The sequence below is a fragment of the Clarias gariepinus genome, chromosome 25 (assembly GCF_024256425.1).
Source record: "Clarias gariepinus isolate MV-2021 ecotype Netherlands chromosome 25, CGAR_prim_01v2, whole genome shotgun sequence".
In the NCBI taxonomy this organism is placed as follows: Eukaryota; Metazoa; Chordata; class Actinopteri; order Siluriformes; family Clariidae; genus Clarias; species Clarias gariepinus.
This window is the reverse complement of record NC_071124.1, coordinates 15,181,735-15,208,722: the sequence shown is the minus strand read 5'-3', so window position 1 is coordinate 15,208,722 and position 26,988 is coordinate 15,181,735. Positions and strand designations below refer to the sequence as shown.

At 34.0% G+C, this 26,988-nt stretch overlaps 1 protein-coding gene across 1 annotated transcript; it reads right to left on the bottom strand.

Moving 5' to 3' along the window:
- Positions 1-663: 663 nt before the first annotated feature.
- Positions 664-25,795, bottom strand: LOC128513449 (protein FAM227A-like). The gene is given in 15 exon segments (XM_053487199.1): positions 664-726; positions 953-1,025; positions 1,194-1,239; positions 1,242-1,357; positions 1,759-1,919; positions 4,132-4,248; positions 8,786-8,868; positions 11,579-11,706; positions 15,646-15,767; positions 16,091-16,189; positions 19,298-19,435; positions 20,134-20,195; positions 20,325-20,370; positions 24,468-24,550; positions 25,654-25,795. Coding segments are annotated over 15 exon segments (1,479 nt in total).
- Positions 25,796-26,988: the final 1,193 nt, after the last annotated feature.

Below are 26,988 nucleotides of genomic sequence, written 5' to 3'. Positions count from 1 at the left end.
GGATGTTCATTTACTTTTGACCATATAATGCATATCAGGCAGAATACTGTTTTCCTCCTCGAATCCTGATTTATGATAAAAGTTTGTAATGTGTTTAACTGACTAAACTGATCAAGAATTCTACACCATTAAAAAAAAAAAAAAATAGGAAAAATCAATGTTTCCTATTTTCAGGGTTTTTTTTTTTGTTTGTTTGTTTTTTACACCGGAAAAATGGAAAATCTGATCAAAATGACCCAGACTATAAAACAGTTACATTTCCCAGAGTTCATAAAGATCTCTTGTTAATAGTTAATATATATATATCAGTGTAGAAAACAAACACAGAAGTGAATGGAAAAGTTATTAAAGCCTGTACTGCCATCTGGTGGTTGTCCAAAGTATTGCAGTCCTACTATTGCTGTCCTGCTTTTATATATATTTTAAATAAAATTTAAAATGAATAACTGTGAGCATTGACCATAACCATGTGCATTGCACAGCTTGTGTAGATTCATATGAATTTGCAATTAAGAAAACCTGTTGATTAAAGCGAGATGAGATTTAGCTTATTTCTGCTTCAAAGACTTTGTGTAATGAGATGTGTGCAACTAAAACATTCTGGGTTTAATCTCACGTGACGCTACTTGGTGTGCACACCAGATGCAGTGGATGCAACATGAGTTATTTGATTCCAGCTATTATGCTGTTAAATTGTTCAGAGCGTGTTTTGCTTTCCTCTTCACCCTGGTGTACACACACACACACAAACACACACACACAATTTTAACAATAATGGTTCATAAACTCAGATAATAATACGGTTACCCTTTTAGTAACATGCAATTTGACCAAAGACTAAAGACTTGTAAAATCTGTTTGTAAAAAATCTCTGAACTCTGTGAATCCATGTATAAAAAAAAATCTCTACTCAAGTAAACAAGTGATATTTTTGACAAAAAATAAAGCTGACCTTGGGTGCTGGCAGTAGCAGCTGGCAGAGTTTGTGTACCACACTTCTCTGAGACAGGATTTTCTTGTGTGTTCTGGAAGAAGAAACAAATCCTCTATATATAAAACACATCCTGGACCCACTGACATTTATTATTCCTTATGGCAGGGTCAGATCCAGGCAGGCTTTACTGCCAGGCCTTCTTTTTGCTTTAATAAAAAAAAAAAAAAAAGGATGTGCGGATTTGAGTATGAGTGAGTACGCCAGCTTAAATCTGAAAAGCTGATTTTGTTCATCTTCCCGTTGTGCTGCATGATGCTTATTTCCTGGGCATGTCGTGCCCAGAGAGAGCGCAGTTCTCTTCTCTGGCAGGAGGAACGCTGGCGTGTTTGCATCAAAATGTCTTGGTAAGTAAGTGAGTCTGCTGTGAGCGAGTTACTGTAAGGAAGATAAGTATATACTGTATACACACAACACTTAATACACTCAAGTTTTACTGTAGTTCCTTAGCATCACTGATGAAATAGAATACTGTATCAGATAAACATCTGGGTTATGAATTTTCTAATTTCAGAACCCCTAACTCTGTGATTGTGTTAAACCGTATAAAGCTGCTAACTGTGTGTGTATGAAGAAAGGTGTTATAACTGTGTGTATTATAATGGTTGGAGTGTACATTCATTGAGGTTTGGGGAGTTCATTAAAGTTGAACTTGTCTCCTGACAGTGTGAGTGCATATGGAGGGTTTTAAGTGTGTATTAAAGCTGTGAAAAGTGTGTGTATTGATAATGTGATGATGTAGTGTGTTTAGGGAGTATCAAGGATATTGAGGTAGTGCTTGGATCTGGGTTCTCCTCACTAAAACGTTGTAACCCACATCGTGCTGCAGACACAATGTCTTCATGTAGTGCTGCACCAGAGGAGAGTTTCCCCACACATTAAACACATACTGCTTCACTTCTATGATGTGTCCACCCACTGCATGTGACTGCATAGAGGGAAAAACATTATTATTATTATTATTATTATCAGCAATATTGTATTTAATGGACAGTGTTGTGAAAAAATATTTGCTTGATTATTATTTTTTTTTGGCATATTTGTCCCATTTAATACTACACAATGATGACTCAATAAAATAAAAAATGCAGCTTTTAAAATAATAATTGTATTTATTAAGGAAACAAAGCTGTCCAAAGCTGTCCACATAGGGCCTAACTGGTCCCATGTTAAAAATTAACTGCCCCCTCATTAAATCATGAATTGACTGTGATTTTTGGAAATCAGACCTATTAAACCAAGAAATCACTTAAATAGAACCTGTCTGACAAAGTCAAGCATGCTAAAAGATAAAAAAAAGCAATACAATCTAAAGAAATTCAAATTAATCCAAAAACAAATTCATTGTACCAGCCTGGAAAGGGTTACCAAGACATTTCTAAGGCTTAAGGAATCCAGCGAACCACAGTAAGAGTCGTTATCCACAAATGGAGAAAACTCTGAAAAGTGATGAACCATCCCAGGAGTGGCCGTCCTGCCTAAATTACTCCAAGAGCACAACGAAGACAAATTATGGTCAGTGTTCATGATTTAACAATAAGAAACTGGGCAAAAATGGCTTTAATGGGAGAGTTCCAATTCGAAAGCCACTGCTGACCAAAAAGAACAGAAGCTCATCTTATATGTGCCAAAAATATCTTGATTATTCCCAAAGACTTTTGGGCAAATATTTTTATGGACTGTGAACCGAAAGGCTAAAAAAATAAAGGTTTTGGAGGGGCCCAGTCAAAGTCTGCTCTAGAAACCCTCTAACGTGGCTGAATTAAAACAACATAGCAAAGAGGAGTGGGACAAAATTCCCCTACATCAATGTAAAAGACTCGTTGCGTTGCTAGTTATGGCACATGCTTTACAGTTGTTGCCGCCAAGGGTGGTACAACCACTTAATAGCTATAAGGGCAATTAATTTGTACTTGCTTGGAAGGGTTGCCAGGATTAAACCTCTTTTGTCTAAAAAGAACATGGAAGCACAACTAAGAAACTGCATCCAAACAAACTACAAGCCTTCTTTAACAATGCCCCATGGACAGATGGGAACAAACTGAATGTGAAGAAATAAAGGGGTGGCTCAAGACTTTTGCACATTACTACACCTTGTGTGGAAGAAACAGCTGATATGATCTTGCAGTCATCCTTTAGATATGGTTGTGCCTTTCAATGGCTATGATTTACCAACATTTATGTTGATTATATGTTATGTTGATATACACACATTCTGTAGATATGCATTTATTACCCGTCACCAGATTGGACACACCTTCTCATTCCATGGTCCTCCTTGATTTTTATTTCTTTTTACATTGTAAGACAATGCTGAAGGGATCCAACATGTGCAATAATCTCTTATGAACAGATGATTTTGAAATGTGTCTGCTACAGTATTTCTGCTCTGTGAAGCCTTCATCACGTCTCTAATCTAAGTTGCTGTAAATTGATGACTTAAGTGTCTCCTCCACTAACCCAGCAGCGGTAAGTGTTGGTTCTGCTTTCCAGGGATGGAATGCACTTGACAATACTGTTCTTACAAAACTAATCTGCATCTCTTTGGACTACATCCGACACTGGGTGTTGCAGTTACTCCTGCTACAGTAAATACTGAAAGTTCGACTCATAAAATATCTCCAGCATTAGCTTTGGGAATAAAGTAGACAAATTAATGTAAATTTATTTCTATTCAAATAAGACTATTCCTTAGCCAGTTTGTAAGCGCTGACTTAAACAGAATATAACTGAAGAAATGAATGAATCAGTTACTCAATAAATCAGTATGACACCACAAACTGCACAATTTACAAAGACTTTAGCTGTATTAATGAGAAGATTTGAGGCATCAAATTTAGTATAATACATATAATCATAGCCAGGGGGGAAAAGCCCAATTAAGGTTCCTTAATCAAGACTATAATCAATCTTTCATAAAAGAAAGACATTTTAAATGAAGCTGAAACAGACAAAGGCATAATACAAATAGGAATGTTTTTGAACAGAGAACAGTAATGAAGATAGATAGATAGATAGATAGATAGATAGATAGATAGATAGATAGATAGATAGATAGATAGATAGATAGATAGATAGATAGATATTGTACAGCAAAGCATTGTGTTGTAGGAATACAGTTCTAGGAATACTGTAATTACCTCTCTAGCTGATTTCTCTCTGGCTAATGGCCTTCTGTGGTCAGAAAGAGCTTTTAGATCAGAGACTGGGATGCTCTGTGAAGCTGCATTCTCCACTGAAACACAAGATCGATGTGACTGAAGATTAAGAAAGACTATTAAGAGCAGGCTTAACACGCAGCACACACACACACACACACACACACACACACACACGGCAGTTTATCTAAAGATCTTCCATTTAGATCATTTTTAATGCCCCTAATTAGCTTTATGTTACATGTAAATCTAACTCTATTGACTCATTTAATATTGTAAATAAAAGCTTGTGTAAAAAAAGCACTCAAGGGAATCTCACAAGGTCGAAACTGGCAGATCTTCTTATACCCAATAACCCTCCTGCCAATATACTAATTTACAGTACAGTGATCAACATGGCCTGTTTCGCAGAACAGCAGCTTGATGGATGTGTGTGTGTGTGTGTGTGTGTGTGTGTGTGTTTGCACATGGTGTTCTTAAGCCTGAAACATGGTTCATACAAATACAAAACGGAGACGCTTTGAGCTATTCAATGCCAGTTACATGTGTCATTGTGTTCATGAATGTGTCACCTGAAAATCCTAACTCAAGGCAAGCTGCAGTCTCAGCACTGCTGCTAGAGGTGGTATGACATGAAACAACAAAAGAAAGCTGACCTCTTCTTCTTGGTTTAGCTTCACTACCTTTAAAAATGGTTTGAGCATTCAGTAGCTAACTTGTGGTGTGAGTTTAATCACCTCCGCAGGTAGACCACACACTCACTAGAGCTTGCATGGCTCATATTAGTCATCTTGTTTTTGGAGTCCTGACACGAGGACCGCTTCTAGGTTAAATTAACAGCTGCATCGTTGCGTGCGTTCGTTGGTATCGTTATTATTTTATTTTTATCGGCATATAGTAAATTTAATGTTTTTTGTTAGGTAGTTTAAAATTACGTAAATAGTTTAAACTATAGAATGTATTGTTTAATGTGTTATTGCTAAATCTTATGTACCTTGCTTGTGGTATAATGCTCTGTAGCTCTCGGCCTGTTTTCAGTCTCTGTGTAACAGCTAGAATCAACTCACCATGTTGTATATTCTAATACTAATGTCTGTCTTGGTTTAGACAACTGTTTAAATTTTAGTTTGTGTGTTTGTAAGACAACCTAACATTTGTTAAAGACAAATAAACTATAGTACTGCTTTTTGTAACCTTGTGCAAATTAAATCTGTTGAACTCATGAATAAAATCTGCCTCTACAGTATATTACTGATGTAATGTGTTTCAAAAACATGTTATAGTGTAGAAAATGCATTAAGCATTTGCCAATTATCCTAAACACCTAATCAGTGTACTGGTAACACACTTGCAATACAGTATTATAGAAGACTGTGTGTATTATATTATATAATAAAGTCTATTTGTATTAACCTCACAGCGCACCTTTTTCAGTATTTGGATGTTGTTCTACAAAAGTATACTTAATACAATTAAAATTGTGGTTTTGTACAATTAAATTACAACTTAAATACACTTTGTACAAAATTTGTTGTTCCAAAATAGCAAACTTAAAGTATATTAGTCATTAGTCTGGAGCAAGTACACTTAAGTATGCTTTGGCATGCTAGGATTCAGTATACATAGCATACTTTTTTTTTTTTTTTACTTGGGTTTGTTTTAATTTAGTATTTGTCTTGTATCTATTTAATTTACAATTGTTGTCCCTGGTGTCCACTTTTGGTTTATTGATGTGTTTAGCTTATTGGCTCTGTTAGTTTAGCCATAGTCATAATTTTCAATTGTCAATTTTTATATTTCTATTTAGATTTCATGCTTGTGGTTTAAACTTCACTTTATTAAAGAACTGTTTGCAACTGCATCCTGCCTCAACTCCCTTAGAGACAGTTAAACTGACCATTTTCTCTCTCTCTCTCTCTCTCTCTCTTTCTTTTTACTGTCAGGGAGTTCAGATTCTAGAAAACTGTGTATAGACATCAGTGATGAATCTGTTAAAATACACATAAATATGGAAGCCTGCATTATGGGGGTTTCCGTGACCAGCATTTCTTTTGTGTATGACAAAATATCCAATATCCAAAATATCCAATATCCAATCCAGGGATACCCTACTGGACTTTGTTTGTCCTACACATTGCACAATTGAATTGAGATCTGGGGAATTTGTTGGCCAATACCTTGAACTGTTTGCCATGTTCCTCAAATAGCCATAGCCATTAGGTAGTTTAATTGACATGAAGGGGTGTGCCTGGGCTGCAGTGATGTTTGGGAAGGTGGTATGTGTCAAAATAACATCCAAATAAATGCAAGGTTCCCTGGAAGAACATTGTCCAGAGCATAACACTACCTTTCAAAAAAAAAAACTTCCCTTGAAGGAAAATAAAACTACATCCTTACTGGTTTCCACTGGTTTCCTACCAATTTCTTACTGTGTTCATCCATTTTTGATGGATGTAGTGGGAACGAGCCTCAGTGACAGGGGGTAAAGCATGGCTATTTGTGTGCAAGGTTTTCTGTTACTGAAGACGAAACTAAGGGCAAAATGTCCCATAAACAAGCAACACCTAAAAAGGGCAAAAGTATAGACCTGAAAAAGCATTTTAATCCTCTATGGTACTATGTTGCCTTCAGGTAACATATAATATATTGTATTAATTTTAAAATGAGACACCAATTAACTTGGTGCATGCTATACAGTGTAAAATAAAATAAATAAATAAATATATATATATATAAGTTGAAGTTAGGGAGCTAAACTACAACAATATCGATCTTTTCCCCACTTTCCCGACTTTTGCAAAGCGACAGCGTCCTGCTCTACTTCAGCACATACAGTACAGCCACGTGAGCGCTCAGCTAACAAAAGTTCAAGAAAAACCCAGTGGTGCTTCGATACTCGGTAAGTTAAGGGATAAAAAATGTCTGTCTTAGTTTGGCTTCAGAGTTGCTAATCCTCAGCTATGAGTGTTATATTGGTTCATTTATCTGTATGAAAACTGAATTAAGTAGTTACTCCTGAGATGACAAAGTGAAACCCTTAAAAATATCAAACCATTCAATATGAAACGATATGTAGCTTTAAACCATCATTAGAATTTCAGAAACAGTATTTTACAAACTTCTGTGGGATGTACTGTAGGCTTATTAATATCTTTTATTTTTATTATAACTAAATACTTTGTGAAATCTATCTTCTTTGTCTTTACATGAATCTCTTGTTTTCTTTAACCAGAGCTCTGCTGTGGAAGATTGGGTCGGAGGGGTGATGGCTGGCCTTTTGGAACAACTGGAGGAGGTTACTGTAGTAGTCCTTGAGGGCCTGGGTGTGTATGTAACAGCTTTACGAGTCGTGTAAACTCTGCTCTAAACCTTGAATTTTAAAAGGCCTGAACAAACAACTATAAAGCCATCCAAATGATTACTATTGGACTTGAAGAGACATGCTTCCTGAGATTCACGTTGATGAAAACAAACTCTTGTTGTTATAGACTTTTTTTTTTTCACATTGAGAAAAAAAGTCATCAAAAGTCATGTCTTTTTAAAAAATAGTTTAAAAAATAGTTATGATATTGTAATATAAAAGAATCAGTAATCAGTGTATCTTAGGCACAAAGAACTTAAATACTGGATACTGGAAATGAAATATTACTATTTATAATTGCATAACAAATCTATTATTATTATAACATTATAGAACTTTGCAACACATTAAAAGCTAGAAAAATATATTTGTTCAAGTGAGTGGTTAAAGTACACTGAATATTGTATATATATATATATATATATATATATATATATATATATATATATATATATATATATATATATATATATATATATATTTTTTTTTTTTTTTTTTTTCCTTGCATAAATATATCAAATGTTTAAATTTGTGTCTATGATCATTATTGTATGCTTTTAAAAAAAAGTACTTATTAAATAATTAAATTACTTATTAATTATTAAAATGTCTATTCATGTTGTAATAGTGTCCAATTTTAAGCAGGAAAAACATCACAAATAATTTTTTCCTCTTTGATATGATAATGCGTACAATAGATGGAAACTCAGTATTTGGTGGTGTCTATGTGTTCCAGACTTTTGCATCCAAGTATACAAATAAAATATATTGAATATATACTACCAGTTAAACATTTTGACATACACTACCGTTCAAAAGTTTGGGGTCACTTGCAAATTTCTTTGTTTTTGTTTAGTGATTTATTTTCTACATTCTACAACAATACTGGAGATTTCAAAACTATAAAATAACACATATGGAATTAGGTAATTACGTAACAACAACAAAAACAACAGTTAGTTGTTATTTTAAGACACAGAGCTCAGCCTTTCTGTAATAGTTCTTGCAAGAACAGTATTGTCAATTGAGTTAGAAAGTAACCCCAAACTTTTGAATGGTAGTGCGGTAGTACATTTTCCTAAATGTTTTTTTTCTTTATTGTGTCCAAACATTTGACCGGCACTATGCATAATGTTTGCATTTGCTCTATTAAAAGTACGTACACCTTTATCTGGCATCACATCATCACTGCTTCAAAAAGGAAAGGATAAAAAAATAGAAAGGTATTGTAGGATTTAAGAAAAAGTCATACCACTCTCCTTCTCCATTTTTTACTTTGTGTAAAATGCTGTTGATATCTTTTGCTTCCAGAGCTTCGAAATCCCAATACTTATAGACTTCAGGAGCAGGACTAAGCCCTAGAGACAGGGAAAAAATGAGAGACTGTCACCAAAATATAATGCTCTGTAGAGACAAAAGGCACTAGATTCTATAACAGCAGTTTTGACAGAAATACCTGTGAACTCCTACACCGAAGCCACACATGACTGACTCATTTCATTTCCTTTTGACATGCATGATAAATCTAAACCTGATTTATTGCTCCAACACTATTTTACAATCAAGGCAAGTTGGTATTTCAACAGTAGATCTCTGTTTTCTATGAGTGTTGTGCAAAATATCATCAAATCTGCTTAGTACCAAAGTTCAAATGGATTATTTATTTAACTTTGTGCAGCAAGGATATAACATTATAAACATGCGAAATGTGACTGTTAAGGATTTATTGCGATTGTCATGAATGTATTTGCTGTCCTTTTTGTTTGTGATGAAAGAAAACTTATCTACTTGATTTATTATGCAAAGCCGGCCTTGTCAAAGCTTTGCACAGATTGCTTTTACATACTTCTTCAGGAACAACATAAGATCGCTAATCATACATCAAGTTTCATCAACTTCACATTTAATAAATTATTAAATATTGGAAAAACACTGTTTATTCTATTTCTTTCTGCCTTCCTTGTTATTAAGTTCTTTTTTTTTTCCTTAGAGGAGAATTATGTGCCTGTACTGGGCACTTGCTGATTTCCACCATGCTTTATTTCTAAGAACAGGCTGAGATGGAAGCAGAGTGAAATGTCATTAAATATGTCTAACATAACAGCCCTGTCCTGTGGCCATGGCTAAAATAAAAACCTTTCCCATCATGTTCTACATTTTTTCCAGGTATAGACTGTACATGTGGCCAGAGGTGTCAAGTAACGAGGTACAAATACTTCGTTACCTTACTTAAGTAGAAATTTTGGGTATCTATACTTTAATGGAGTAATTATTTTTCAGCCAACTTTTTACTTCTACTCCTTACATTTTCACGCAATTATCTGTACTTTCTACTCCTTACATTTTAAAAATAGCCTCATTACTTCTATTTTATTTCAGCTTGTCATTTAAAAAACAAACAAAAAACAAATATCCAGATAAATCGCGCCATCCAGATGGAGCGAATTTGATTGTGGTTGGATGAGAAGTATAAACATACCATTCCGACACCCTGTTGGTTGGTACGCGATCCATCGCACCTGCACATGACATCACATCACACACTCCAGCAAGGACATTTGAAAAAAATAGCATTTTTGGTTGATCAGGTGTAATAAGTAGACGAAGATGTCCGTGATAGTGACTCAAGATTTGAGAGAAACGTCACAACCAACACCAGCGAGGAAGGTAACAGGAATGACAGAACCAATGTTTATTGTAGACAACCAAACAAGGGTAATTGTTCTAAGCCTGGGAACACTCATTTTCGTGTACTGTATGTTGCGCTCACAGATTCCTGCAGCTAAGCTTGGATGTACATTTACATTCCAATAAAGGTTACTGATGACATGCCTCTGAAGTTTGACTTTTTGCACCATTAAAATACTTATAGGCAACTAGTTATCATATCTTCTTCTCCATCAAACACGTTAAAGCTCAGTAGTACACATATATGGTTCTTTAATGTATTTGCATTGTACTAAAATGCATTCATTTTCAGTTGCCTATTATAGGCATATAATATATATGCCTATACAGTATCCCAAATCACTATGGCCATTCAAAAATAGAACAAAAAAAACACCACCACATTTTTCTTTTTTTATGAGGTGTTAGTGCAGTATATAGGCCCGTGGCACAGCCTAAGCTTTTATCCTTAATGCTTATTTCACCCTCACGTTACTTTTACTTTTACACTTTAAGTGGTTTTGAAACCAGTACTTTTACACTTTTACTTGAGTAAAAAGCTTGAGTTGATACTTCAACTTCTAAAGAAGTCTTTTTAAACCCTAGTATCTATACTTCTACTCAAGTAATGCATGTGAATACTTTTAACACCACTGCATGTGGCACACCCATTTTCTAAATTATTCCCTGAAGAGTAGCAGTTCTGTGTTTCTTTATGCAAAGTCAATAAAACCAGCAAACTCTTTGCCCCACTTCTTCTTGGAAAACATTTTAATTGCACTGTGTTTCTTTATTGATATTCCTGTTTGCACATTTCGACCTATCAAATTGCTTTTAATATGCTTTTATGGTTGCTAAAGATTAAAAAAAATAAAAATAATTTTGCAAATAAATAAAACATTTTGTCCAACAAATTTAATATCTTTTTAGAATATATTTGACTTTTGGTTTCTGTGTGCATGTAATGCTGAGTCTTCCTTTGGGGATTTGCATATATAGATTCTCACCTAAGTGCGAATGTTGCAAATTAGTGCATTTTCTATTTATTTTATTTATTTATTTTTTTTTTTGCCTGATTAAATAGGGTGTTTTTTTTTTTGTTTTGTTTTTTTGCCTGATTAAATAGGGTGTTAGAGAAAATAAACGTATTTTCAGGCCCTTCTGATTTTTTTTTATTACCTTTTTTTTCTGAAACTGAAATTATTCATTCTCTGTTGTTGAGCTCTGTTTGTATTATATACAAATTATATGCAAACTATTATAATGTAAAAAAGAAACATAAGTAACTTGATTGTGTGATTGTCAAACTAAACTAATTTCAAAGTTCTAATATACTAACTTTGAAATGAAAAATTGGTTATAACTTTAAATTAAATTTGGATTAATCAGCTTCAGCTTTACCTCCAGTCCATTTGTACGCAGTGGAGCACAGAGCTGTAAGAAAGGCAGGACCACGGAAACAACATGACTGAGGAAAGCAGTAGGAGAAGCAGCAGAACAGCATCTGACTCAGTGTGCTGGGAAAATCCTGAAGAAGAATAACACAAACCTACTCACCACTATTATTAAAATATCTACCTACAGTAAACACCAGAGTGTCTAGCACCAGGCAAAAACTTGGACACAAGTTTAGATACATTCTACATTCTAGGACAATGGAACAAATGGAATTAGATAATAATGTGTCCAAAATATTTACTGGTAGTGTATAGGGCTGCAACTAACGATTATTTTGATAATCGATTATGTTTGGCGATTATGTTTTCGATTAATCGATTAATTGGATAAAACCTAACCGCTCCTTAAATTTGATATTTTGCTTATAACTATTAAAAAAAACATAAATCAGGGTATTATTTATGTATAAAAATAAACTTTTAAAAATGCAAAAGCCACATATAGAGTTTAATAATCTTTAATTTTTGACATTTTAAACCTTAAATAAAATGTGGTATATAATATATACAGTTTATATATATATATATATATATATATATATATATATATATATATATATATATACACACTGATCTATTCTGTTGATAAGATATAAACAAATAAAATAATGTAATTTTGTATAATAAAATGATGTATGCATAAGTAAAACCACAGTAAATTACAAGTTAACTTTGTAGTGGACTATAAAAAAACTGTAGAAATGCAAAAAGCTAATAGTCACAAATATACTGTTATTTGCATTCGCTGAAAACCACAACAATCACTAAATGTAATATTACTAATATTACTAATATGTAATAGTTATTTGCACCGTGTAATTTAAGATAATCTAAAATAGCGCCATTTAACTAATCACTATTGCTCATGAGGTGATTGCGCAATGTGATGCTAGCGAGTAGCACGTGAACAGATCTAGCGTGACTGTCCTGAAGTTAGTAAACAGTTTAAACAAAAGCACTTAAACTATACAACTTTTACACGATGAAAAGATACAGTTTTTACCGACCCTGCCGACGTTTCGCTATCCGTAACACCAACATGTTTTCTTTTTAAGTGTTCGTGCATGACATGCCGTGAAAGCTCGGTCTTGCATAGCGTGCAGGTTACCGTCTTCTTAGAGGTGTTTAATGTGTACTGCTATCAAACCTTGGAGGACTCGGGGCGCGCGCCTTTTCCTGCAGACGCTCCTGTAACCTCCATTGCGCGAGCGGCTGTGTATCTGTGTGTATTTGTGCATCTTGTGGTCGCGCGCCTCAGTGACGTGAGCAGCCCAACTAATCGATAACGGCATTCGTTGACAACGAATTTCATTATCGATAATTATCGATTTTATCGATTAGTTGTTGCAGCCCTAGTAGTGTACATATATACAGTATTTACTGCGCTAAAGTTTATAACATTGTTGCTGATAAACCAGTTTAAATTTCTTGATTATTTGTGCAAATGTAATGGTAAGTAAGGCAAGAAAATTTTTATGCTTTGGAATTATTTTAATTAATTAATTAAATTAATTTTAATTACATTCAAAAATCAAAGCATAAACATTGCGGAAACTTGCTGCAAATCCAAAGCCACATACAAAAGACAAAGCACATACAAAACAATAAATAAATAAATACACGAATAATAATAATAATAATAATAATAATAAGGGGTTGAGGTGATAAGGTTAATATGACGTAGTGGCTACACATACCAATGTAATTCCAATGAATAAGATGTCCAATGAAACCAATGAATTACCAATGAACAAGATGTCAGTCAGTGTTTCCAAGAGGAAATTATGAAATTAAAAGATTAAATTAACTGTCAGTTTTATATTTATAAGAACCATTATGTTGCGCATTATTTTGAAAACAGAAAAGTCTTATAGTAAACATTAGCAGCAATTAATTTAGCCATAGCTTATCCATGTGATCTAACTTTGTGTTGTTGTCTTTTGCTTTTTTGCATGTGCATTAACTTTTGGATGTGTTTATGGATTTGGAACACACTTCTATAATGTTTGTGCTTTAACTTTTGTATGCAGTATTGGATTTGCATTGTGTTTCCAAAATGTTTGTGTTTTTACCTTTCTAGGTGCCTGTATATATTGTAGTTTAATTTAATTGAAAATCTGGGGAACTTAAAAAAGGACCCAATTTAGAGAGTCATGCATTTATACACTGGTAAGGTTTGCGCTATCTGAGGCTGTGACATTTTAAGCTCTTTTCATATTTGGCAAAACTATATTACAAGAGCATTCTTTTTATATACAAAAATATAAACAGCAGCACATTTAACATTTTACATCATAGGCAGGTGACATTTGCGCTGACATTGGGGCTAACATTTTTTTACTAACGTTACCACAGTCTAACTACTTTGTGGTGTGTTATGAATATAAATACAGTATAGCCGAAACGCTGTAAAGCCGAACAACAGCGATTAAAAAAAGTTTCTAATTCCTTTGTACTATATACTGTAAGACACAGGCTTGCACAGGCTATGTGTCTTTCACACATGAGCTCAGGTCTGACAAAAGTAAAATATTACTTTGAGCTTTCATTTTCCATCCACTTCTTTAAAACATTTAGTGTACATGGGAACTTACTTTCAAGGCTAAACGGAAAACTATGAAATATGCATAATTACTCCTTTCAAATTTACAGTAGTGATCACATACCCACACACAAAAACACAGCCAAAGAAAAGTATACACAGTTCAGGAAAAGAAACATTTTATGTGTCATATATATTAAAATAATATTAATATATATGGCAATATTATAATAGTATATATACTGTATATGACAATAACAAAATGTGCATATAAGGTATATATACAGTATATATTCAGAGTCAGCCAAAAAATGTATACACACTTCAGGAAAAAAAATTATAATAATACAAATATAATAAATTTAGTATTAAAATATTTATTTCTCTCTCTTTCTCTTTCTTTATGATGAAGAGACATAATAATCATTTCATAAAGGGAAGGAAAATCATGAAATCATGCAATTATAAATAAGCTTCAATTATAAATAAGCAACAATATATTATCTCTTTAAACACTTCCCACTACTTTGGTTATGTAATTATGTAAGGCTATCCAATGCAGAACTGTAGTGAAGTATAAAGAAACATATTTGTTGTAGGATGTTATTAAGTAAAAGTAGCCACTTAATAAACTACAAGTAAAGAACACATACAGTAAAACTTCGGTTTGCGAGTAATGCAGTTTGCGAGTGTTCAGCAAGACAGATAAATATTTTTAATAAATTTTGACTTGGAAAACGAATAAGAACAGGGTATCATGTATCACACACACACACTCACACACACACTCACACACACACTCACACTCACACACACACACACACACACTCACACACACTCACAGCGCCTGCAGACATAAACGGAAACACTAACAGTATCTGTCTGGATTTATTTTAACTTTTTTTTAAAGGTAAAGTGCAGGTCAATTTGTTTTATTTTTACTTTATATTTTGTATGATTTACTTTTCTGGGGGGGGGGGGGGTACTGTGGAATGAATAATTTGAGTTTCCATTATTTCTTATTGGAAAATTTGCTTTGGTTTACGAGTGTTTGAAATATGAGCCCACTTCCGGAACGAATTGTGCTCGTAACCCAATGTTCCACTGTATATGAAATGTGTACTTAATTACAGTAATAAAGTCAGGTTAGATCCAACAGCAAAGCCACAGGAAAAAAATGCTGCATTGATGGTGTTACTAAATGTTAAACAATACCGCTTTATTGGAACACATTTTTTCTTCAGCCCAAATATATGTAAGCAATATTTTCAATTAACTTTTCATAGACTCAATTTAGTAACATATTTTAGCCCCTATATGGGCATTGTCCTTCCTGGCTCTTTGCATACTATGCCTATGATGCAGATTTACAGTACATCACATCATATCTCATATAACAATATATGTCTTATTATGTCACAGCTATAGCACAATGTAAATGTAACTGGTGGCATGTGAATTTGTTCAGTATTGTAGTGTAGACTACTTGAAGAAAGACGGTGCCACTGTTAGAGGACAAGCTCTGGGTCAGAATGCTGATGTAATTCTCTGCAATCTGGCCAAACAGTCGATCCTGAGCGTTTCTGTTGGGCTGAAAAACAGAGAGTGAGAGAGATGGATTGGGGGAGTAGAAGAAACTGAGATAGACTGTCACTCAGAATGATAATTTAGGTTCTAAACAGTGCCGCAGGTGATGGTGGAGAAAGCTAAAGTGCAGGAAATCTGTCCCCTGGTGGCTCCTCTAGCTCTGACACGCATGTGGGGGAAAGATTTATTACCATATTGCTGATGCTTATCCAATCATAGAATCTGGAAGCCATAAAATTGACTTCTCATGCTCCACTTAAATTAAAACCTTGACCTAAAAATAAACTTTCTAACTTTTCTCAGGCAAAAAAAAAAGAAAAACCTTACCTGAAAGTTCTCGAGGAAGAGCCACCAGAACGAATTGATGACGAAGTGTTCCACGGTGGTGGAAGAAAGAATGTTACGGGAGACAGGCTTTAAGCTGGGCTATAGAACACAATTATACACACACACACAAACACACACACACACACACACAATACAAAATTCAGCTTTATAAACACAAAAATGGCTTTCAAAAGGTAAAAAATTTCATGTGGCATTTACTACAGCATTAAAAACACAGTGTTAAAGGTTGTCAATATTAATGTGTTTCCGCATGTGATTACTCGCATGTGATAATTTTAACGCATTAATATTTTTTTTTTATGAAATTAATAATACGACCATGTTTTGCCTTAATGTCTTCCCATAATCGCAGCGCGGTTACCGGGCTGTGCGTGTTAATGACATGTATTGCACAGATAATATGACTGAGGAAACATCATCAGGTGTGCTGAACATTAAGTTTCCTTATAAAAAACGTCTAGATGTAAGTTTGGAGTTGTGTACTCGAGCTACCTTTAAAGGGAACTATTTGTACAAGAATAAATGTAAGATGTGTGGTGGCTCTGGCGGCTAAGGCTCTATGTTGTTGATCTGAGGATCCGTTCAAGCCTGTCACGTATGTAGGATGAAGTCTTCTTTGTCTTTCGGCTGTTCCCTTTCAGGGGTCGCCACAGCAAATTATCTGCCTCCATATAACCCTATCTTCTGCATCCTCTTCTCTCACACCAAACCTCAGCATCCTTCTACCGATATATTCACAATCTTTCCTCTGAACATGCCCAAACCACCTCAATCTGGCCTCTCTGACTTTATCTCCAAAACATCTAACGTGGGTTGTCCCTCTGATGAACTCATTCTTGATCCTATCCATCCTTGTCACTCCCAAGGAGAACCTCAACATCTTCAGATCTGCTACCTCCAACTCTGCCTCCTGTCTTCAGTGCCACTGTCTCTAAGCCGTAGAGCATTGCTGTTCTCACCACTGTCCTGTACATCTTTCCTTTCATTCTCGCTGATACTCTTTTATCGCACAACACACATGTAGGATGAAGTACGAGGCATAATCGCAGAGATTAAGACTTTAGACGCTTTAATTAAGAAAAGCAACCACACAAACACAACATGAAACTATAACTAAGAGAACAAAAACGTGAAAACGAAGTCTAAACAGGTAAATAACAGCATGGAAAACCAACAGAACAGATGCAAGACAACTCTAAACTCAAAAAGGGACTATTTATGATCAACGATTTATGTGGTCCTAACTGACCAAGATGCACTCTGGGAAATAAAAGACAAAACAAAACTAAGTCTCTGAGCGCACAGCGCCCTCTAAGGGGTTATCCCTGACAGAGTCAGGCTGTTGGTGGGTTGCCACACCATACTACCCAGTCACTGCATGCAGTGCCAGTCCCATTTGAGGGATTTGAATTTAACATTTGTTAAATGTTAATGTTTGAAATATTATAAATCTGCATAATCTGTTTCCTCTAACCAGTTTGTCATTCATTTCTTTATTCCAACATTGCATGTTTATAATACAAGTAAATCTGAGTTTTTAAAAAATATAAACATATGTTGTTGTTGGTCTTTCGGCTGCTCCCGGCAAGGGGTCGCCACAGCGGAATACCCAGTCCGCACTGCAAAAAAAAAAAAAAAATTATATATATATATATATATATATATATATATATATATATATATATATAGTAATTCAACATGGTTAATCATGACTAATTAATCACATGATTAAACGCAAACTTTTACTGTAATCCATTAACTGGATTAAAATTTGAATCAATTAACAGCACCAGTTTTATTGAAGGTGGTTAAGGGAATAGTCTAACATGTCATTATTATGTGCAACCCCTGTCCTGTTGATGTGAGGGCGATCATACTGCAAGAGATCACTCATCTCAAGACAGAAATGTTTCTGCGTAGGATTAAGATGACCAAACAGAGAAAATTGATTTGTGGTGCCAAACCATGAAAAAAATGCCCCCCACAGGCATTCAGTTTACCCACCGTTGTTGTTTTTGTAGCAATAGTATGTGCAATATTTCCAACGCATTTGGTAAATAACACACCAGATGCTGACACTGTCCTGTTAAATGGCCTGACCACCACAGTCATAGTGGAATGCCATGCGCTGCTTGAAAGCAAACCAAGAGGCAGCTTCATGCTGGATTTGTAAGTTCTGTGTAAATTACAAAAACGTGAGGGTAAGCAAAATTTTAAGGGGGGTCTTATTATTGCCTTTATAGTGCAATTTCTGTGTGAAGGGGTGTTAGTGTACAGTACACTCCCCCACTTGCTGAGAATATGGTGTAGGATAATTCAGTGAAAACTATTATTGTTTTCCACATCTCTATTTGTGAGTGCCTCTCTAGTGTTTACACCCCTGAACCCTCGCATGTGCATTCGACTCTTTACTGATCTCTTTTCTGTCACTGTTCCTATTAACACACAGCCAGCTAAACAGGCTTTGTGACTGAAGCTCTTGCTATCAGAGCACAAATAATGAATACTCTTTAGAAGTGACTTAGATTTTCTCATCATCTGTAATTAAGGGCGACTCAATAACTCAGTAACTGGGTCCACTGTTCATTTTTGTACATAGAATTTGCTCACAGTATAAATATATCATGCAGTACACCTCAAAAGTGATCATCCTACCAAAAAAATTAATTTACAAACAAACTATTTGATATTTCATGGCCAAATGATTTGATACCGCTGCTGCAGCAGTTTAGGTTTAAATCAATGCAGCTTCTGTAGTAAAAACATCAGATTGAGCCTCAATCTTTATTTGTTATTTGCACAGATATGGGTGTGGATGTAAATAGGAATTATTGCAATCTCTCAATCTCTTCTCTTTTTTACACATAAGAAATAACACAACCACAAACAATGCAAAAAAAAAAAAAAAATTAAACAAGTATCCAAAAAAAGGCATTTGATATATAGAAAAAGCAGTAATTATACAAAAGAGAAATACATAGTGTAGTTATCATTTGTAATTAATAGAAAACATAAGTGCACTAGTTTATTAGTGCAGATATTTCTTTATAATTATTATTATTATAATTATTATTATTATAATAATTATTATTATTATTATTATTATTATTAATATAAAGGGTTATTTATAATTATTCTTATTTCTAATGGAACACATTATTCAGTAATATAATTCGAAAAAAGTACCGTGTGCATTAGGTGGCGCTGTGCCTGTATGACACGTGTGACAATGGCTCTGTATGAAGTATTGTGTGGCAGAGGTACTTGAAAATCACTGAACTGTGGACACTTGTACAGCTCCACCATCTTAGGTATGTCATTCATCTTGTACACACACACACACACACACACTTTCTTGTGTGATTTGAGATCATATTTGTAGTATTTTTGCAGAAGTAAAGATTGAATGTGCCCAAAAGTGGTAATATGTAAAGAATTTATTTCAGAATATAATGATTAAATAAACTGAATATAAAAGTTTAAAATCTAACGATACATTTGTTTAATCATAAAAATGTGTAACTGAATAAATGTCATTCAATTAAAAAAGGGGAAAAAAGGTATAAAAGGAAAGAAAAGCATTAAGGAATGAATTCAAATACAGAAACAACAGTTCATTTACTTCATTACTTGTACATTTTACAGCCAAAATATAACTATATTTCTATAATGTATAATTCTTATTATATTTTAATTTCATATTTTATATTCCATATTTGAATATTTTCTTTTCATGCTATATGTTTTTCTTTTTAATATCATAATTATATTTCATATTCTTTATTTGATTTTTTAGGATCATGGGCGGTTGTTAAAATATTTAATTATATATCATATATTATATACACATTATAGTGCTATGTGTATGTGACAAATAAAATTAGAATTTGATTATTTACCCACTAATATTTACCTATTTTAAAATATGCATCATGTATTTATACATTCACACACACACACATACACACACTCACTCACTCACAGACATGCTGAGTCTAGCCTCTAGTCTCTAATCCTCTAACCTTTTCAGTGTCCATGTTACACGATATTAACCAGGGCTTACTGTGGGGCTTGCCCCTGTTCTCTGTAGTGATCACACACACACACACACACACACACACACACACATGATAAGTAACAATAAATTTTAAGCTAAATAAGTGAGGCATCCAACATAATTCAGGTATTAATATCATATTCTCTTTATACTTGCCATTATCTGTTGACTCCAGATGTCCTTTTGTATTGTCACTTCTGACCTAAAACACACATGTGCAAGAACACACAACTGTCGAGTTTATTTATGTAATATTCAGGAGTTTGCAGTAAGGTAGTACGTTCCTGTATAATTATATAAGAAACTGGTCTCTGTGATTACAGGCCAGGTATCCTGGTAGTCACTGTTTATCACATACTGTTACCAAATCCTGCACTACAATTAATGAAAAAAAAATAGTTATTTCCTTTGGATCCTGACATTTTCTCCAGCTGTGAATGCAGATTGAAATTAAACCAAGCTGCCTTTAGAGTGCCAACTTAGCACAGCAGGGAAGCCTTAGGGAAGAGAGAGAGAGTGTGTGTGTGTGTGTGTGTGTGTGTGTGTGTGTGTGTGTGTGCTTGTGTGTGTGATAATCAGTGTTGTGCTAGTGACTTATAAAAGTAATAAGTTACTATTGCCTGTTTCGGTTCTATATAAGTAATATATTACTATGACTAGTTCTGTATTTTTACATAACTTTTAAATTAGTTATTCTTTTTTAAAACTAGAGCCATATTTTTTTTCTAAACAAGTCAAGATGGTGTCGATGGTACACAAGGGCTGATGCAGTGGTGATGCGGGAACATCTACAGTATAAGAGGCTAACAGGACATTTACCCAGAGGCAGTGTTTCATACATTTAGCTAAGAACTTGAAGCACCATATGCAGTCCCACCTTAACCTGAGGTTTTATAGCGGTTCCACCCCAAAGAAGACTCCTAATAATAATAATGTGGCATAGCTACATTTGTTTACAGCACAAAACTTATCAGTTACTCCGATTTGTTACAATAGTAAATTGCTCCTCTCTGAGCAAAAAGCTCAGAATAGCTTAAAAAAATTTTTTTTTTTTTCTTATCATAAAGTTTTTTCTTGTCTGACATTTTCAACTACTGTAACTAGTCACAAGCTTCACCTGTCACTCGCTTTTTAAAACATCACATGCCAAACGTATTCTTTTACTGTACATTCTGACAAGCTGCTGTGTTATGGTGCCCACATAGGTCACTTATAAGCTGGATCAATCACATGAATACCATGTAATATAGAGAAAATCTACGTAAAATGCACAGATGCTTAAAACATTCAAGCAAAAGTAACAAACGTAACACACATATGCATTACTCCATCCAATCATCTAGGAACCTTTGTAGTCCAACTAAGGGCCGTAGGGGCCAGTGGTGACCGATGTATTTGCTCTTACTTTGTACAACCATGATAGAACCTCCAGTAAACACTCACATGAGCATTTACTCACTACAGGTCAATTAGCCTAATCTGCTATAGTAGATATAGTAGAACCTACATACTCCCAGCACACAGAACCCAGGACCCGAAGGTGGGAGGTTTGATGTTCTTTTAGCTGCTCCAGGCAAGGGGTTGCCACAGCAGACCATCCGATCTGCACACAAGCTTGGCACAGGTTTTCCGCCGGATGCCCTTTCTGACAAACCCCCCCCATTTTATCTGGGCTTGGGACCGGCACTGCAATCAGCAGCTGGGGTTTGGGCATCGGCTGGGTATCAAACCCAGGACTTTCACATGACAGGTGAGAAACCTATCACTGAGCCATTAATGCCCATAATACTATTACCATGTTACCATATTAAAAAGTTACACATTTAATTACTAATTAGGCTACTTAAAAGGTAAAATATTACAGTAATGCATTACTTTAATACATTCCTCCCATCACAGGTGATAATCTGCAAAAGTCTTTTGGCTAACATCACTAATTAATTTGTAAACAAACCTACCTAAAATATGAAAAGCAATAATAAGGATCAGACCAGTTATTTGAATGCATATCAGCATGTGCTAATATTTTTAAGTTGATTAGTTTCGCAATACTACAGAAAACTAGTAGTGTTATGGTTGTTTTGGATTGTGTGTGAACAGACCTATTAATGCAGTAATATAAACATTATAATGCAGAATGATCTTATTATATGCTAAGCAAGGCTAAATAAAATACGTAATATTATTAGAATTAAACAATATTATTAATAGTAACCTGGATACACAGGTATAAAATGGTAAGTAATTGGGGGTAATTCAATACATTACCAAATAAAATGGTGGAAAAAAGTTCTAATTCTAAAAGAAATATATATTTTTTTAAATCTCACATTTATTCATCCCCAGAGCTTGTACTGTACCAACTGAGCAACAGGCTGGTTGAGAATATCTTCTTATATGAGGTGATAATATATGTAATAGGCTTCTTATTAGCCCTGTCATTTAAAAAAAAAAATAGGGAAAAGGACAAAAAGTATGGAAAGTTTTATGCCACTTTTTTGTTTGCAGACACACACTGAAGACCCAGCTAAATACTGTACCTACAATTTACTAAAAAAGTTATTTTGCATAAAAGGTTTCTTTTGAAATGCTGTTGTGAAAAACACAATGTTTTTCCAAAAATTCTCTTAATTGATTTAAATTAAGTGATTATTTTTTGAACCCCAGTAGAATGATAGATAGATAGATAGATAGATAGATAGATAGATAGATAGATAGATAGATAGATAGATAGATAGATAGATAGATAGATAGATGTCTTGTTATTACAAATATATTTTGGACATATTCATTAATTTTATTATTTTATTAAGAGCAGTGAGGCAGTGTTAAGGGCATGCTAAAATTAAATAATCTCTAATTTGCATTATGTTAATGTCCATCAATGTGCCATGGCAGGGGTGTCAGTTTCCACCAGGCCTGAGCTTGATCAGCATAATTCTTCTGGCCTTGATTCTTATTGCACATTTGTCCTCTTGCCATGCAATAATTTTAGCATTTAAACACTTTTATATATATTTTAATATACATGTGCCCACTGTATGTAGCCCTTGGCATAGCTCTGCAGTTCCATGGATCCATGGTGCATACAGAGCGAGGATGCTTGGTGGTGCTGTGACCCTGGAGACTGGTGTCATTTGTCATTTGAAGGACTGTGCTAACCAGTATTTTGTTTTTTTGCTATATTTTTTATATAAGAAAGATAAAACATAAGAGAAACATTATGATAATAATAATAATAATTATTATTATTATTATTATTATTATTATGATTATTATTATTATTATTATTATTATACATAATCAGCAAATCTACAACGAAATTATAAGGACTTCTACTTGAAACATCAAACTATTAACACCAGTGCCAATAATCAGAGTACAGTCAAATTCCTAAATCATTATGTTAATTGTAACATTAATGCTACTTTTATCGTAATGTGCTAGGCTTAATGTTTCCTTTGCTTTAATAACTTCTTCACAAGGATGTGTATTTCTGATGCTCAACATAATCTTGAATAGTAATAAAGCAAACAAAATATGTTCTTAAATAACAAATAAAATCAACATGTCATCACTTTCTGTTAAATTGGATGCTAACAAGATTTGCAAGACCTTCTGTTCTTAAACATTCAGCTTTGTGCAAGACATTCATCGCCTAAAGTCTTAACCACTGAGTGGGTTAGCATGTTTAGGGCTTTATTAAATTCTCTCAGCAAACCAATAACCACTGAAAATGAAAGCAGGATGAGCACAACATAGACAGTGCTGACCAATCAAATACCACAGCATGCTGGAGGAGAAAAACAGTTTTACATCATCTCAACGAGAGTGTTACTTGTATGCTCTAAACAATTTTATAATTAGTAATTTTACAGTGAAATTTGTGGTAAAACATTAAGATACAATAAAATAAATTGATTAGAGGATTATTTCATTAAGAAAACACAATTCTGATACGCATGCATTATATAAAAATTATTATTCTGCTTAAAAACAGTAGCCTGTCTTACAGAATACTGTAATAAATAATGTTATTTGCTTTTGGCAACTACTAAAATTTATTAATAAATTAATTATTAGCGTATGCTTAGGCCTTTTTTGGGTCAATAATATAAAGTTCAGTATTTGGAATGGTAAAAACCTTTATGTGCCATGCGCCATCTCTAAGACTATAATTCTTAAAATGTTAATATTTTTATGCCATTAAGGAAATTATCAAAAAATAAAAAAAATAAAATAAACACAGTAAACAGTAAAATAATGATTATTAGTAGATATGACCCTAGTGTGCGCTACCTGTACAGGGGTCCCGTGTCTGTGCAGTAAAGGTAGATGGGCCACTTTTTCATTTAGACTTTCAATGGTCCCCACCAGACATGCTAACACACACCGAGTTGAGGAAAATTAAATGAATGAGGAAACAAACTTGGGTTCTGGAAGGAGTTTTATAATAAATAAATCTGGAATAAGAGTTTATTAAAAACTGGAAGCAATTTGGAAAAATCTGAGAAAATCTATAAAATATAACTTGTGCCCTATTCACTTATTTGGGAACGAGCATATGCATTTAAAACACAACACAATAAAATATATTTACTCTCTAAACGATTGTATATATTGTTATATTATGTTATGTTATGTCATATAAAAAAAATAAAAAAAAAAACTGTGCTATACTATATCCATCCAGGACCATGGAACAAATGCATGCATGCATACTCAGGCCATGTCCACATGTAGCTGGGTATTTTTAAAAATGGAGATTTTTCTCTGCGTTTTAGCCTTTCATTCACATGCAAACGCAGTTTTGGTCGAGCTTTTGGAAAACTCCTTCCAAGGTCAAGATTTTCCAAAATTCCATTTTCAGTAGTGTTGCATGGACAGAGGAAACAAAGATTTGGGCTTGTTGTTACATCACCTTGTGTGCCAATGATGTCATTGTTTGTGTGCCATTGTCTGTCTCCTGGATTTGAAGTTAGCTTTGTTTATGAGGATATTTTGTGCAATGGCGGACAAAATATTCTCATTGCATATGTACAGTACAGTAAACTAGTGACTGTGTTAATGGGTCTTACCGGACTTTTTACATACGCAGTTACTCACAAATTTCATTAACAAACAGAGGTTTCTGAATGAACTACGAAGCTCACTGCTGCTACATACAAAATTTAGAAGACACAGACCCCGCAGACAGTGACGACGGTTTTGGACGAGACCTGGTCAGACTTCTACATATATGGCGGAACCGGTATTGCTATTTTGTCTAGGCCTGTTGATTAGGAATGCTCCTGAAAGCATTTAACAGGGTGTTATGTGTTTTTATGTGGACAAAAATATTTTTTAACACATAGGTCGTGTGGACAAAATTAAAAATATATATAAATCTCAGTGTTTAAAATACACGGCTACTGTACGTGTGGACATGGCCTGAAACACTTACATGGCAGAGACTTTTTCTTACTTTTAAGAAAAATAAGGATACTTATGGGAGCATGTGATAACTCCCGAAGTCTCTCGCATTTCTGTTTTACAGCTATGGCATTCTTGCTCTCTTCCACATGGTACACCATGATAGGCACACACAGCCTGTTTCCCTTAAGGACTGCACTCTGCACCTCAAACATAATATCTAAAGCAAAGGGGAGGAAAAAAGTAATTAAGGCAGACATTTTGGCTTTCCTATTCTTTTTTCCACTATCATTACAGCATTACATAGAAAAAATGATGGAATGGCTATGTGCTGTTTTCAGCTACCATTCATCATCCATACTGTAGCTTTTAGCTACCTTATAACATAATCTTTGGAGGTTTATATTCAACTGGTCCAAGTAGTTCTAAGTAACCATAGTGTTTTTGGCTCATAGTGATAAGCTCATTATTTTGGACTGAACCCACCACTTACCACTGACCTCACACACATTTTCACATAGAAAAGCACAAAGATGGGAGAAAACATAATTACTGTAACTTCAGTGCTATGATCTTGTATCAAGGTTGTTTTGTACAGTAATAGAGTTGCAGAGTTCTTCTTATTTTGCTCCAGCTATTTTTATCTTCCACCACATCTAATAGTAAATGCCAACCAAAAGGATTAATTTTAAAAATAATTGTACAACAAATTACAATGTCAAAATTAAAGCTGTCTTTAATTAGGTCCTTTTAAAAAAAATGAATAGCTACTTAATTTAAAAAAAATATAAGCAGCAACATGAGGAGGTAATAGTTAGTTTGAAAAAATAGGATATTTATTTGGAAACTTTAAAAAGTATTTAATAAAAAATAACAGTCTTGGAGATTTATGTTAACATGTGTTTCGCAGAATTTTGCATTGTGTCGTGTTGTTGCCCTTGTTTGCACGTTTACATGTACACTTTATGTTAACTTTTTGCCTTTTGCGTAGTTCTTGTATAGTTCTGTTAATGTATGGTGTTAAATTAACTAAACTAGCTAGCTAAGACATTATGTTGTATGCAGCACCTTGGTACTGAAGGAAAATTGTTTCGTTTCACTGTGTACTATGTGGTTGAAATTACAGTAAAAGCCTACTTGACTTTACTTAAGTTTGTGTATTAAAAAAAAATAGGCGTCTTTCATGATGTCGGTCATTTTAAAAATGTGCAAGGTTATTTTGGGTGTTTAAACCTTAAAAGAAAGAATGTACATGTTTATTATTTTCCATATAATGCTTGGTAATTTCCTTTATTGTCAGCATTTCTACTATAATTATTTTTCTAGGAAACTTCAGTTAAACATTAATTTAACCTCTCTTTTCACACACACGTGTGCACACAAAACAGAAACACTGTTTTATTAAAAA